General features: G+C 41.8%; 1 protein-coding gene and 1 non-coding gene across 2 annotated transcripts in view; both read right to left on the bottom strand.

Moving 5' to 3' along the window:
• LOC126108663 (RNA-binding protein 48) overlaps positions 1–16,799 on the bottom strand; it is an 85,471-nt gene that overhangs the window by 51,568 nt on the left and 17,104 nt on the right. Inside the window, exon 3 of the mRNA XM_049913972.1 lies at positions 9,455–9,603. Within this exon, the coding sequence (XP_049769929.1) occupies positions 9,455–9,603 (149 nt within the window). The remainder of the gene's footprint in view (positions 1–9,454; positions 9,604–16,799) is intronic.
• Trnac-gca (transfer RNA cysteine (anticodon GCA)) lies at positions 11,373–11,447 on the bottom strand. Its single transcript has one exon. It is a non-coding gene; the product is annotated as a tRNA-Cys (tRNA).

Below are 16,799 nucleotides of genomic sequence, written 5' to 3'. Positions count from 1 at the left end.
CTGCACCAATGTTTATAAGTCCATAGATGCACTCGAACTGTGGAGTGAACTCTGAATTCTGGCTGCTTAAAGGAATGCACTGGCCAATCAGAATTACTTGTGGTGAGGCCACATCACTTTAGTTTCCTCTGGTGACGTGTATGTGTGACACCGCTTGTTGCAGACATCGAATGATGGAATGACGGTATCACCAAGCAATGCGGTTGTCGGAGGTTTAACAGTGCTGTCTCTCGTCTCCCTGTGAGTAGCGTGCCGGGTACAGTCGACGGAGATGCTGTTGACGTTGCAGAACTGTGTGTCCGAATGCTATGGACACATTCAGTGCTCTCCGTACACTTGTGCCATTCTTCGATGAATTTCTGTTCCCCGCTGTCCTTCTGTAGTAAGGAAACACACTACACACCTTTTCTCTTCTTTGGAAGCCTCCATTTCTCTGTTTCCTGCTCTATTGAGTGCAGTGGACGGTTGACGCAAGTTGTGCTTACTCTGCTGTAATGTAATGTGTGTGTGTGTGTGTGTGTGTGTGTGTGTGTCCTTGACCCTCTAGCGGCAAGTTTGGAACCTAAATGGTCTTATAGAAAACATATGCCATTGTCCACCTTCTGTGGACAATGGCATTACAATACCTGCATTGGTTTCCATTTCACAGCCGCTGATTCATTTGTTTCTAAATGACCCTAGCATATCAATAACAAAAACCAGACAGTCCAGAACAAAAGCACGGTCATTGCACATATAGTGATATGACAAGATACTGAGTGCACAGCACACAACAAGCGACTGCCGGTTGGCCAGCCGGCCTTAAATCTGTGCGAGTGGTGCTGTCCATGTGACATACGTACTCCATCTCTTGTGACCAGAAATGGCAGCTGTTGTGGTAATGAGGAGCTGCATCCTTGAGTCACTATAGATACCCACTGTAGGCGGCAATACTAAATGAGGAAACCTTACACACTGACCATCTTTGAGTTTATTCGTACCTATCGGGCTGAGATCAGTGCTCAGACATCGATTTTGTAAAGCAGTAGAACGAACTTACTAAAAACATTAAAAAGAGAAAAAATTGAAAATTTCCAAGTGCTGTCATGTACAGGGTTCTCAAAAAAAGTATCAAACTTACATTATGTTGTGATACTTTCTGTGCCTTTATTACACACACTTAGATTATACAGAAATTAAACATGTTCATTTAGTTGTACAGAAATGAAAAATGAACAAAACAAAACCAGAAATGAATGCTTTGTTGTCGCAACAGAAAACGTATTCCAAAATGAAAATAATGACACTTGGATGAAAATAAAACTATACTCTTGTCGCATTTCAGTACTCTGCATTTCCACCTCTGGCTCGTATCAAAGCAACACACCTGCGGATTACATTCCGGGGGACGGCTCTCTGTTCGTCCGATAATGCTGCCGTCAGCTCCCGGAGTGTGCGGGATTGCTGTAGTCGATTCTGGATATGCCTACCGAGTCGATCTCACAGATGCTCGACGTAACCGAGGCCTGGGCTACACACAAGTCAGTCCTTTACACGAATTCTAGTAGCTTCTAGGAACTCCCTGATGTCCTTAGTGGAATGTGCAGTGGCTGCATCATACAATAATGTGAAATGTTGCCAGTATTGATGACGGTGATGATTTTAGGCAAGGGGCGTTCAACATCACGGTCATCAGCACCTGATGAAAAGTCAACATGCCAAACTCACGGGTAGGGATGAAGGCTGTCCCCGCATGCAGAGCAGTTCATAAAGCATTAAAGTCTGCCTTGGTTCCCCACCAATTTACGGATTACGGATGAGGCCTGACAGTTCACAAACTGTTACCAATCTTGTAACACTGGAATCAGTATCAGTGAAGATGGTGGGCAGTTCTCCATCAAGACTGAGGGTTTCTCTGAGGTCAGTATATAAGACACACATTGACAAAATATGCTGAACCGAAAATGGCGCGCCACAAGCCTCACATCGTGGTGGATCCTCCCGCCGGAGGAGGAAGCTGTGGTTAAAGGGCTACGTCTGATGCACAGCCTGGTAAGCAGAACCTCCTTCCAGCAGTGAGGCTGACGTGAAGTCTGCCACACCTGTGTGGTCAATTTGAGCGACTGTAGTTTGTTTTCTGTCAACTTTACTCATTCAGTCTCCCACTGACACACGATGCATCTGCCAGAAATTGAGGTGACGACACGCAATGGGATGGGACGCTGACGGACATCGTCATTCTGACATGCTTCCTTGGCCACTTTGGTGGCCACATTGTTTCCCTGTATCCTGATCTGACCAGGTACCCAGCAAAAGATCACCTCCTTGGTGTTGCAGCTGCTGTAAGGAGTCACGGATGAGCCGAATCAACTGTTCTACTGCTGCCAATAAGTTTTGCGATGGGTAGTATACGGTTCTCCAGAACTTCTGCAATGTAACGCACAGCTGCCAATCACCCCAGAGATCACTTTTACGATTCCAGAATATTTCTCACCAAACTATCACTATCCACAACTGTAAGCAACTGTCTCCTGTACATTGCAGTGCAAATTACATTCACCTTGCTGTCCCCAGTGTCAGATCTGCTAGTTGATATGCTCTTGTGCCAACTGCACATGGCCTCTTCAGTGTTGGGGGTTCAACTGTGGAATTGTAAAGAGCCTCCAGGAATGGAGCCGATCTTCCCTTAGTCTATTTTGGACAGTTCGTGCATTAATTAGCGGACCTCATAGGTCTCTAGCCGTGCCATGTCAGTTTCTGAGCGCCTGTAGTTGAACAAACTGGTCCTCACCTAGTGTTGTTTTCCATTTTCATCCTGACCCATGTCAGTGTTTGACTGTGTGGTGTTGTTGATATTTCTACCACCACCTGTACATTACTGGTTGAGGCAGCCCCAGGCACTCTAGCTGCACATGTCCTTCCGCAAGAGGGCTACTGCACAAACGATTTATTGTCGTGGTGAATGCCATTCCACATCTGGTGCCCTAACCTGCCATTATGACACCTAACACAGCACTGACTTGCCACAATGTACGTCCCGAACCACTGCTGTTTGAAGGTGCAGCCACAACAATAACTGCTGCGACTGGTGAGTATGCACTTGATATCGACATTCAACCGCATCAATGGCCACAATGGATAAACAAACAACCCTGCAGAGCACCACAGATTTGAAACACAGTGTGGTCACTATGTTTTTGTAAGCAGTTTACAAACCATAAAACAATTTGAGCTTTAACATAACCATCCATAGTACAGGGTTATTACAAATGATTGAAGCGATTTCACAGCTCTACAATAACTTAATTATTTGAGATATTTTCAAAATGCTTTGCACACACATACAAAAACTCAAAAAGTTTTTTTAGGCATTCACAAATGTTCGATATGTGCCCCTTTAGTGATTCGGCAGACATCAGGCCGATAATCAAGTTCCTCCCACACTCGGCGCAGCATGTCCCCATCCATGAGTTCGAAAGCATCATTGATGCGAGCTCGCAGTTCTGGCACGTTTCTTGGTAGAGGAGGTTTAAACACTGAATCTTTCACATAACCCCACAAAAAAAAAATCGCATGGGGTTAAGTCGGGAGAGCGTGGAAGCCATGACATGAATTGCTGATCATGATCTCCACCACGACCGATCCATCGGTTTTCCAATCTCCTGTTTAAGAAATGCCGAACATCATGATGGAAGTGCGGTGGAGCACCATCCTGTTGAAAGATGAAGTCGGCGCTGTCGGCCTCCAGTTGTGGCATGAGCCAATTTTCCGCGGGCTACGCGTGAAACTTGCCCGCACGCGTTCAACCGTTTCTTCGCTCACTGCAGGCCTACCCGTCGATTTCCCCTTACAGAGGCATCCAGAAGCTTTAAACTGCGCATACCATCGCCGAATGGAGTTAGCAGTTGGTGGATCTTTGTCGAACTTTGTCCTGAAGTGTCGTTCCACTGTTATGACTGACTGATGTGAGTGCATTTCAAGCACGACATACGCTTTCTCGGCTCCTGTTGCCATTTTGTCTCACTGCGCTCTCGAGCGCTCTGACGGCAGAAACCTGAAGTGCGGCTTCAGCCGAACAAAACTTTAGGAGTTTTTCTACGTATCTGTAGTGTGTCGTGATCATATGTCAATGAATGGAGCTACAGTGAATTTATGAAATCGCTTCAATCATTTGTAATAGCCCTGTATTATCATCTTCAAACCATGAGGCCGAACATTCAGTTCCAAGTAGAATCTGCTTTTTTTACTTGACATTGCAAAATACTAACACAAATTCTTTACAGGAGAACAATGGAAAAACTTGTAGAAGCCAACCTCGGGGAAGAGCAGTGTGGATTCTGAAGAAATATAGGAAATGTAGGCAATACTGACCCCTACAACTTATCTTAAAACATAGGTTAAGGAAAAGTCAACCGATATTTATAGTATCTTCGACAATGTTGACTGGAATATTCTCTTTGAAATTCTGAAGGTGGCAGTGGGTAAAATGCAGGGAGCGAAGGGCTACTGACAACTTGTACAGAAACCAGATGGCAGTTATAAGAGTTGAAGGGCACGAAAGGGAGGTAGCGGTTGAAAGGGCAGTGTTGTAAACCTATTGCCAATGTTATTTCAATATGTACATTGAATATGCTGTACAGGAAATCGAAGAAAAATTTGGAACAGGTGTTCAATTTCAGAGAGAAGAAATAAAAACGTTGAGGTTTGCCAATGACATTGCAATTCAGTCAGAGACAGCAAGGGACTTGCAAGAGCAGTCAAACAGGATGGACAGTGTCTTGAAAGGAGGATACAAGATGAGCATCAACAAAAGCAAAATGAGGGTAACGGAATGTAGTCTAATTAAATCAGATGTCACTGAGATAATTAGATTAGGAAGTGAGACACTTAAAATAGCTGACAAATTTTGATATTGGGCACCAAAATACTAGAACTAGAGAGGATATAACATATAGAGTGGCAACGGCAAGGAAAGCATTTCTGAAGAAGAGAGATTTGTTAACATCAAATATAGATTTAAGTTTTAGGGAATCTTTTCTAAAGGTACTTGTCTGGAGTGCAACCATGTATGGAAGTGAAACATGGATGGTAAACAGTTAAGATAAAAAGAGAATGGAAGTTTTCGAAATGTGGTGCTACAGAAGAATGCTGAATATTAGGGAAATTACTGAATAGAATTGGAGAGTCAAGAAATTTGTGGCACAACTTGACCAAAAGAAAGGGTCGGTTGATAGGACGCATTCTGAGACATCAAGGGATCACCAATTTAGTATTGGAGGGAAGTGTATGGGGTAAAAATCGTAGAGGGAGACTGAGAGGTGAATATAGTAAGCAGATTTAGAAAGATGTAGCATGCAGTAGGTACTCGGAGATGAAGAGGCTTGCACAGGCTGGAGTAGCACCGAGAGCTGCATCAAACCACTCTTCGGACTGACGACCACAACAACAAAACAAAATGAACATTTATAAGCAAGCTGAAATCATATTTTTTTAAAAATAAAACTTTTACTTTCTAGTTACTAACTGGATGACAATGTGATTATTGGTAAAGTCTGTGGCGCAAGCCTGTGGCCGGTTCAGGTAGAGTGTGGTCCTCCGATCCACCACAACACGAGGAGGGGGAGGGGTGGCAAGTCTCTTGTTCCTGCTGCCCTTTACACACGGGAAAGTTCTCTGCTGCCTATATTTGACAGCAGGGTGAAGGGACCTGGGATCATCCTGACATAACTGGAAGAGTAAAAAGCTGTGCCTCTACCTGGGATTGAAGCAGGCACCCTCAGTTCCAGAGTGTTGTGCTCTACCCATTAGACCGCCCTGGGCCAAATGATTGATAATAAATTAAGATATGGTAAATCAATATGAAATATCAAACTGTGAAAAGGTTACTGTTTTATTTCTAGACAAAATTATTTAACTGGATAGATAAAATATCTACTCACCAAGCAGTGGCAGAATACACACATAAAAGATTTTTGTAATTGGCAAGCTTTCGGAGCCGGCTCCTTTTTCAGGCAGGGTTGATGGAGAAGGACTGGAGAGGTCTAGGAAATGGGATACAAAAGTCACCCAGGACCGCGGGTCAGGGGAGACTTACCATACTTATCACCCTTCTTCCTACCCCTTCAATCCTTCTGCCTGAAGAAGGAGCCACTGGCTCTGAAAGCTTGCCAACCATAAAAATCTTTTATGCGTATGTTCTGCTGCCGATTAGTGAATAGATTTTTTATCTATCCAATTAAATAATAAGAATATAATAGAGGGAAACATTCCACGTGGGAAAAATATATCTAAAAAGAAAGAAGATGTGACTTACCAAACGAAAGCGCTGGCAGGTTGATAGACACACAAACATACACACAAAATTCTAGCTTCCGCAACCAATGGTTGCTTCATTACGAAAGAGGGAAGGAGAGGGAAAGACGAAAGGATGTGGGTTTTAAGGGAGAGGGTAAGGAGTCATTCCAATCCCGGGAGCGGAAAGACTCACCTTAGGGGGAAAAAAGGACAGGTATACACTCGCATACACACACATGCGAGTGTATACCTGTCCTTTTTTCCCCCTAAGGTGAGTCTTTCCGCTCCCGGGATTGGAATGACTCCTTACCCTCTCCCTTAAAACCCACATCCTTTCGTCTTTCCCTCTCCTTCCCTCTTTCGTAATGAAGCAACCATTGGTTGCGAAAGCTAGAATTTTGTGTGTATGTTTGTGTGTCTATCAACCTGCCAACGCTTTCGTTTGGTAAGTCACATCTTCTTTGTTTTTAGATACAATTAAATAACAATTTTGTCAATAATTGATTGTTTTGTTGTTATGTTTTATTTCTAGACATTATGAATAAGCAGAGGACAGTATTATTTCGTCATTTAATAGTAAAGCACTTCTTACTTCAACTTTTGTAGTCCTGTCTTCCTCAGTTGCGTGTAATATTACGGTATATTAATAATTTTTACTTAAACATTGCTTTAAAAAAAAAGCGTTCTGTGCATAGTGTTGTGGAATGGCGAAAAAAACCGCAAATTGGCATTCATAAGAAGAAGAACAACACCAAAAATGCAACAGGAGCGTAATATGTAGGAAATTGTCCATGCAACCTGCCACTGATGATGCCTTGCAGAAAAAAGGCGAAATGCGTATGGCACTAAAATTGTGTTTTATTCAGTTGCTGTTAGACGGTCCATAAGTAAAAATTATTAATATACCGTAATACTTCTTACTTTTCTACCAATTTTTAACTAGTTATCAACATACCTATACAAGATGTTACTTTTATTAAAAAAAATTATGATCAAGTATATCTTAATAATATTTTAATTTTATAATAAATATAAGAAAGAGTAGTTGCTTCTAACAAGAATTGAATATGCAATCAACTGGTAATGTGAAGACTAGAATGTGTGAGAATAAAGTATAAATACTGCTTTGCGAACAGGCGTCTCAGCCCGAGTAAGAAATGATATGCACCATGGCAGATACGACGTAGTGTTCGTGCAGCACCAACAGGTAATCGTTTATATATACAAATTCTTCTTTGGTGTGTTCACGAATTTGTAATGTATGAACTGGGCATTCCTAGAGAGTGCAGTGTGATGGTACAGAATTCATCTGAATTAAATTTGGAAAATTTCTCATAAACATTAGAGGAGTGAAATTTTCTGTTCACTTGTCGTCTATAAATGAGCAAGTGAGTATACAAGTAATTTTATTATAATTTAAATAATAAATAAATCAGACAAGAGTAGCCCAAAGAAAGAAAGCTTTGTATATTATTTGTTTGAGGTACTCCTTGAGCAATATGCACCAGATGGAGCCTGACAACAGAAATCCTTACTTCACAGCAGATGCTGCACGTGAATAAAAAGGCCACACAAAGTGAAAACGAGGACTTCAAGAGCAGTACACCCCTATATACTTCAATAACTTCCACATTAACCTAAAGCTGCTGAAAAATGAATGAATGAACAGATCTCTTCCAGAACTTTCACTGAATCACTATTCATGTGGACTTCAGTGCTGAAAATGTTAGAAAGTGAAGCTGCAGCAATCGGAGAAATAAAAATAGTAGTAGTTCGACTCTGATGTAAATTACAAAGTGGTTGTTTTTGAAAATCTGGATTGGAGAAGAGACTTACTGAAAAGCAAAAACAATCACTTTAATTTTGAGTCCAATCCTGGCACAATCACCTTTCAGCCGCTCTGGCAATGAGCAGTTGCCAGACTGGAAAATACATGGGAGATTTGCATCAGTTTGTCAGAGAATACAAAAATTACAAACAATATGCACGCTGGTCCCTGACAGAATTCTCTGACAATGGTGGCTGCTTATTGTTAAAACTGTAATGGTTCAAAAAGTACTATTATTTTCTTAGTTCCTGCTTAGGCAGACATTTATGATCTGCTAATGTGCAGGTCGGAAGTGTATCATTTCACTGTTTTCTTTAATTATTGTCAGAGTAAATTGAAAGAATATTTTACAGGCTATGAAAATAATATTTGTTCGCTGAGGATAGAAATGTTACAGATTTTTGCATAATTAGTGGCAACATAGGTTAGTCAGAGCCAATACCAGAAGTGGGATTTATTTTTTATTTTGAATGTCTGAAATGTGATCGAGTGCAGTGGCAAATTAGTCCTCAAGATGCGTATTTTATTTTTGTCTGGAATTTATAAACATCTAAACCTTAGGTTAGGTTAGGTTAGGTTAGTGTTTAACGTCCCGTCGACAACGAGGTCATTAGAGACGGAGCGCAAGCTCGAGTTAGGGAAGGATTGGGAAGGAAATCGACCGTGCCCTTTCAAAGGAACCATCCCGGCATTTGCCTGAAATGATTCAGGGAAATCACGGAAAACCTAAATCAGGATGGCTGGAGACGGGATTGAACCGTCGTCCTCCTGAAACCTTAGGTCGCAAGGGTGTTCAGTAAAATCATCTGGGCTGGTGTACTGGTGACTAGCATAAATAAAAAAACAAATCTTTAATTGTCTTCAAAAGGAAGAGCTATGGCATTATTTACTGAAATAGCTCCTACTGAAGTCCCTGTTATCTGGATTTATACCAAAAGCACAGATTTCCCATAATTAATTTTTGAAATTGCTAAAGGAAAAGCTTCCATATTTAAAGTCAGTAATTGTTGAACTACCTTAAACTACAGTCCTCAGTTGAAATAGTAGCTATATTTTGTGAACCCAAACAACACATTACTGTAAGGGACAATCAAAAAGTTTCAGCTTGAGGGTGTAGCTACAGCACAGGATGCAAATTGTGGTATTTATGCAGAGATTAAGGAGCTTTTACATGATAGAATAGCATGGAGAGTTGCAGCAAACAGGTCTTTGGATCAAAAACAACAACAAAAACAACAACACACTTTCTTTTTAATTCCCTTTCTGCACACGATGAGTCCAGGAGCCTGTTCCACTTAAACATGTTAGGTATTAATTTAATAAATAACAATCAGCATTGGTGACTACTGTTACCTCCATACTGCTTGAGCCTCTTCGCTACATCCCGCCTCCGCTGAGCCAGTTTTTCTCTCGTCTCCGCCACCGTTTCAAACTCTGGAGCATAACAGACATGTAGCAGACCTCCATAGAAATTCCGGTTGTCCATCTGTCGCTTGCCATACCTGCCACACACAATTAGACTAGCAGAATCAGAAAATTATGAGAAATATCTTGTGTGGGCGGTGTCAGACAACTTTCATGAATTTTAAGAACTGCATCATATAATACACGGTCACAATTATTCAGACTACCTAAAGTTCATGAAATGTATTCAACTGTGTACTCCACAGTTGCAATGAGTGGTAATTTTGAAGTGTTCCAGTATGGCATATGTCATAACTAACATGACCTCTGCATTGCATTCATCCCATATGTCCAAATTGGATTTAAAAAATTAAAGAAATGTTAAGATAATGATTTTAATACTTCAAGTTCCCTATAATGTCTTCCCCACTTGAGTATAATGCACAGTATATTCATACAACCATGTGAAACTGCGAGAAAAGTCCTCCTTTGGGATGGTGTTCAACAAGTATGTCACATTGAGACAGGTGCCCTATGTCGTCAAAGCACTGACCCTTCATGCGAATTTCTGCACTTTGTCACTTTGGAGTAGGTTGGTACTGATAACACTAAGTTTCATGGCCTAAGATGATTTTTCCAGAAAACAACTGCCCACATTTTGCACTTAACCAAATTTTGGCAGGTGTACTCGCATTGTTTTTGTTTCGGAGTCAAAGCGTGTGGGGCAAATGTTGCACACACTTTTCTCTTCTTCAAAACATTTTTAAGAATCTCTTTAACACTTGATTTAGAGATGTTGCTCCACTGTGATTTGAGACAACACTGACTCACTACAGCCACATGTCCACTAGTTAACACTAGCTGCTCACAAATGACCGGTCAAACGCACATATACTGTTTACAGTTGTTACTTCAAGCTGTCGCCATAGTTATGGCTCTGATGTATGTGCCAGGAATGAAATCAGTCTCGGAACTTTTCAGACAGACAGTTTACATTGCAATGCAGAGAACATGTTGTACCAAAATAGAAGATTCCAAATGAGCAATCATTGCAACCGTGGAATATACAGTGGACAGGTTTTGTGGCCCAATGGTGGTATGAATTCAACCAAAACAGATTATCTGAATAAAATAATAAGTACAGTTGTGTATTATAATTGCGAAGCTGTTCCTAACATCCACAAAATTACCATCATCATTATTAATGGCAGTCGTAAAGGTAACCACTCACTGAATAGTTGAATTGTAGCTCTCACCACACTCAACCAACACTGTGTATGTAACAGCACTTTTGGACCATGTACTGTCTTCCTTCAGCAGTAATGAGCAAAATGACACACACACACACACACACACACACACACACACACACACACACACACACACACACACACACCATGTACTGTCTTCCTTCAGCAGTAATGAGCAAAATGACACACACACACACACACACACACACACACACACACACACACACACACACAACCTATATTGGCCGAAACAGTGTAGGCAGTTTGTGTTTTTTTTTTTTTTTTTGTTAGTTAACACTAAAAGACGGCACTGTCTGAAAGCTCAGTTATGTTCAGATGTGGTAGGGGCTAAGTACCTAACCTATCCAGTGAATGGTTACCTGTACACACTTTCCAGTATTTCATTATTAATATAACCATCATCATACTCATCAATAATCATATCCAAAAGCTCATATAAATTTAAAATGTACAATAAATTTGAGGTGAAAACAACATAACAAATTGGCAACAGCACTACATCTTAGGCATCCATCTGGCTGTGAGTGTCTTGAACGAATCCTTCACTGTCCGCTGCAGTCGGCACCATTTTGAAATTTGCTAGTAGATTAAAACTATGTGCTGGACCAGGACTTGAACCTGGGACCTTAGTGCTTTGCAGGCAAGTGCCCTACCAACTGAGCTATCCAGGCACAACCCTCGGTCAGTCCCTACAACTCGTCATCTCCTACCTTCCAAACTTCACAGAAGCTCTTTTGCATATCCTACTGGAGGAGCAGTCCTGGAAGAAAGGCTATATTGTAATAACACATGAGGTTTTTGTTTTAATCCCCACTCTTTCACATTGCTAGACAACACAAAATTGAGCAATTTTTACAAAAGGGAAGAGCTCACTAGGTGAGGGGTGGCAAACATTCACGAGAATTGCTCTATTTCAAGTTGCCCAGTGGCAGGTATTGGTTAATCCTAGCAATACCAATGGGAGGTTACTTCATGCCCCCCGTTTGTAAATGTTGTAATCTAGTCACGAACCTCATATTCTAAATTTTTATAGAAAGTATTTATTGTTTTCAATACAATCTTCTACCAGCTTCTTTAATTGAACAGTGGAAACTCCAGGCCGGAATATCAACAATATAAGGAAAGGACAGATTGCCACTTACCATAAAGATGAGATGTTAAGTTGCAAACATGCAAAACAAAAAGGCACTTATACATTAGCTTTCAGCTAAAAGCTTCATCAGGAAAAGAAACACATACTCATTTATTCACACAAGCAAGTGCACTTCATGCGCACAACTGTCATCTCCGGCAGCTCGGACCGGAATGCAACTGTCACACGGAACAGAAGCAGCAATCTGGAGGAGGCAGGGAAGGGGAAGTGAAAATTTGTAAGTAAAAATGAATATTCAATAAATTAATAAATTGTATTTCAGTGAGTTTCATTTTGGTATATCCACTGCGGCATACGGCACGCACGGCTAACAATCGTACGGCACTGCGGAGAGACTTTTGCAGCACACCGTACCTACCAGCTGCATTAAATCCAGAAAATTACCCTGGTCAACGTAAAATGTGCGTTTTTTTATATGATGTGTGCCATGAATGGAAATGGGTGAATGCAGGCATTCTCAGCATATTCCAGTGATGAAATCTTCTCGGGTAATCAGTCAAATGGCAGCGTTGTCTTTTCACAACATTTTGTTGAGTTTCGTACCCGTCATCTACAACTGAATCGGTGGGATGCTGTATTCTACGTACCTATATAGCTGCTCGATCGCTGTACACTTCTGCAGGTGGGCCAACGACGTGTCTCCGGAGGGTGGTGCCATGTAGGCGGTGGAGGAAAGCGAAGCAACCGGTCATGGGGGATCGTAGCCCTGGCACGGGTGTCGGGTCCCAGTTGCCGTACAATATGACTGCAGATGCCACTGCCTTCAGAACAGAGCATTCATGGCATACTGTCTCAGCTGCAGAATCCTGTGCTGCACTAAGCTGGAATCTGCTATCGCTATTTACTAGATTGTCGAGCAGACTTATTTCCATTTCCTCTTTGATAACTGAGTCCCAGAAATGGTTAGCACTGCATAGTTTCTTCATACCTTCTTTTTTTTCCAAATTTGAAGGCATATCTCTCACTGATGTTACATTCTGCTACCACCAACTTGTTTGTTTGTCCTATTCCTACATTGTTGACTGGAATACTCTCTTTCAAATTCTAAAGGTGGCAGGGGTAAAATACAGGGAGGAAAGGCTATTTACAATTTGTACAGAAACCAGATGGCAGTTATAAGAGTCGAGGGGCATGAAAGGGAAGCAGTAGTTGGGAAGGGAGTGAGACAGGGTTGTAGCCTCTCCCCGGTGTTATTCAATCTTTATATTGAGCAAGCAGAAAAGGAAACAAAAGAAAAATTTGGAGTAGGAATTAAAATCGATGGAGAAGAAATAAAAACTTTGAGGTTCACCGATGACATTGTAGTTCTGTCAGAGACAGCAAATGACTTGGAAGACCAGTTGAACGGAATGGACAGTGTCTTGAGAGGAGGATATAAGATGAACATCAACAAAAGCAAAACAAGGATAATGGAATGTAGTCAAATTAAGTCGGGTGATGCTGAGGGAATTAGATTAGGAAATGAGACACTTAAAGTAGTAAATGAGTTTTGCTATTTGGGGAGCAAAATAACTGATGATGGTCAAAGTAGAGAGGATATAAAATGTAGACTGGCAATGGCAAGGAAAGCGTTTCTGAAGAAGAGAAATTTGTTAACATCGAGTATAGATTTAAGTGTCATGAAGTCGTTTCTGAAAGTATTTGTATGGAGTGTAGCCTTGTATGGAAGTGAAACGTGGACGATAACTAGTTTGGACAAGAAGAGAATAGAAGCTTTCGAAATGTGTTGCTACAGAAGAATGCTGAAGATTAGATGGGTAGATCACATAACTAATGAGGAGGTATTGAATAGAATTGGGGAGAAGAGGAGTTTGTGTCACAACTTGACTAGTAGAAGGGACCGGTTGGTAGGACATGTTCTGAGGCATCAAGGGATCACAAATTTAGCATTGGAGGGCAGCGTGGAGGGTAAAAATCGTAGAGGGAGACCAAGAGATGAATACACTAAGCAGATTCAGAAGGATGTAAGCTGCAGTAGGTACTGGGAGATGAAGAAGCTTGCACAGGATAGAGTAGCATGGAGAGCCGCATCAAACCAGTATCAGGACTGAAGACCACAAGAACAACATCATTCGTACGGTCCTGATGTGCTCCATATAGCGCTGTCAGATACATTGATACTGCAGATCTGATCTCTGGTCGAGCCAAGTATGTCCTCAACTTTTCATGTCACGTGGAAAACTGTCTTTATTTGGTGCTTTTTAAAATATTCCTGCATTTCAGCTGTCAGTGGCCCAGCATACAGCATGAATGCCACACGTTTTACTTTGTCTTCTTCTGGTTTTTCCTTTAGCCTCTTGTCTGTATGTACAACATGTTGTATTTGCATCTTTTCGAAGCCCTTTTTGTGGAAAGTTTCCCGCAAATGCTGCAACTCCTGCAGCAAGATCTTCCTGTTGCAGATGGACCTGGCTCTTTGCACTAATGTGTTTAGTATTGAGTTATGCTGCACTGGATGTCTGTAGGTCTGTGAGCTTCTTCCTGTAGACCGAGTGATATGTAGGTGACACTTCTGTAGTGTGGCTGCATGGCGGTGTTCAGAGACAACGGATACTCGACCCAGGAAATTAACAGGGCCTTCTCAACCAGAGCCAGGAACCGGGAAATGGATAAAGAGAAGAGCGCGTCAGCCAAGTCCCTAGCTTTTCTTCCCTTCGTTGGAAATATCTCCTTCAAGATAGCAATGATTCTTAATAATTTTCATGTGAAAGAGGTTTTTCGTCCACCTTCCAAGATTTCAAATTTTAGGGGATCAGTGAAGGACAATTTGTTACTGCGGAAGGCGAGAATTTATAAAATACCGTGTCAATGTGGTATGGAAGATAGCAATGATTCTTAATAATTTTCATGTGAAAGAGGTTTTTCGTCCACCTTCCAAGATTTCAAATTTTAGGGGATCAGTGAAGGACAATTTGTTACTGCGGAAGGCGAGAATTTATAAAATACCGTGTCAATGTGGTATGGCCTATATAGGACAGACAACGCGTACAGTGGAAAAGCGTTGTACAGAACATCAACATTGCACTCGCCTACTGCAACCCAGTAAGTCTGCAGCTGTGGAATATTGTATTTCTAACGGACATTCAATGGAGTATGACTAAACTTCAATTTTGGCCACAGCAACAACTTTTTGGGACTCCATTATCAAAGAATCTGTTGAAATATGCATTGCGGGAAATCTAATGAACCGTGACAGCGGTTACCAATTGAATAACGCATGGAATCTCGTCATCCCCGAAATTTGCTCGAGACGAAGATGCCAGAAGACTTCGATAGCTGTGGCCAGCGGTAATACCGACAGCAGCTGAGTACTGCAGTTCCACCAGCGAGGGCGCTGTCACTGGGCAGTGTGGCCCTTCTGTCTCTGCGACTGCAACGCATGTGCGGCAGTGCTATGAGCGGACTATATAAGACTGAGCGGAGAACATCTTCGTCAGTCCTCGTTCGGCTCACCTGAAGATGGCTGGCAGTTTTCCAGCTGAAATATCGTGCAATGAAGTTTACGATGACCAGCTACAAGCCTGAATTATTTTTGAACATGTCAGCATCAAGTTTACCATAGAGGTAGAAGCGGACTAATGCCTACACTTCTCGGAAATTTTGATCGAGGAAAATCTGGACAATACATTGGGACACTCAGTCTACAGGAAGAAGATGCACAACATGGACTTATATCATAATACTCGGAGTTGCCACCATCCAGTGCAATGTAGCTCAGTACCAAACACCTCCGTACAGAGAACCAGGGCTACCCGTGACAGGAAGTGCTCACTGAAGGAATAGCAGCATCTGCGTGAAACTTTCTGCCAAAATGGCTAGAATGAGACACAAACAAGGTGCGCCTCACGTACAGAAAAGAGGCGGGAGGACAAACCAGAAGAGGATAAAATAAAATGTGGGTGTTCTTGCTCTATGCTGGACCATCGAGATCCATGATCGCAAGAATATTTAAAGAAAGCTCCAAATAAGGACAGTATTCCACATGAAGTGAAAAGTTAAGGACATACTTGACTTAACCAAAGGTCAGCTGTGCCTGCATACGCCGGGTACCTACAATATCAAGTGCAAATGTGGGTTGCAGTACATTCCCCCTTTCAGTTATCGAACACACACAAGGATGGCTGACATTGTGTTTGGTGTATATGGGATTGTAAAACAGTCAAGATCCTTAGACACCAGGAATGCATTTGGCCCAGCCGGTATCCCCGGAAGATTTTATGTTGACTATGCTACAAATATAGCACCATTCTTATCCATCACCTATCACAGAACATTGGAACAGTGGGAAGTTCCACGGGACTGGAAGAAGGACCAGGTCATAGCAATCTATAAAAAGGGTAGAAAATCAGATGCACATAATTACCGGCCAATTTCACTGACATATATTTGTTGTAGAATCATGGAACATATTTTGTGTTCAGACATCATAACCTTTCTACACTCTGAGAAGCTCATCTGCAGAAACCAGTACGGTTTTAGGAAACAGCGGTCATGCGAGACACAGCTGGCCCTCTTTGTGCATGATATACAACAGGCTCTAGATACTGGCTCCCAGGTTGATGGCACGTTTCTCGAATTTCGAAAGGCGTTCGACTCAGTTCCGCACTGTCGCTTGCTGCAAAAAGTGCACACTTACAGCCTATCCGATGACATACGTGGCTGGATAGAAAGTTTTCTGATAGAGAGCAGTATGTCGTCCTGCACAGGGTAACTTCAACATAAACAAGAGTAACTTCACGTGTGCCCCAGCGCAGTGTAATAGGTCCGCTGCTTTTTACGATTTACATAAACGATCTGGTTGATGGTATTGACAGTGGCCTTAAGACTGTTTGCTGATCATGCTGTAGTCTACAGGAAAGTAGTATCACAC

This window comes from Schistocerca cancellata, chromosome 11 (assembly GCF_023864275.1).
Source record: "Schistocerca cancellata isolate TAMUIC-IGC-003103 chromosome 11, iqSchCanc2.1, whole genome shotgun sequence".
NCBI classification, from domain to species: Eukaryota; Metazoa; Arthropoda; class Insecta; order Orthoptera; family Acrididae; genus Schistocerca; species Schistocerca cancellata.
This window is presented reverse-complemented; position numbering and strand designations above follow the sequence as displayed.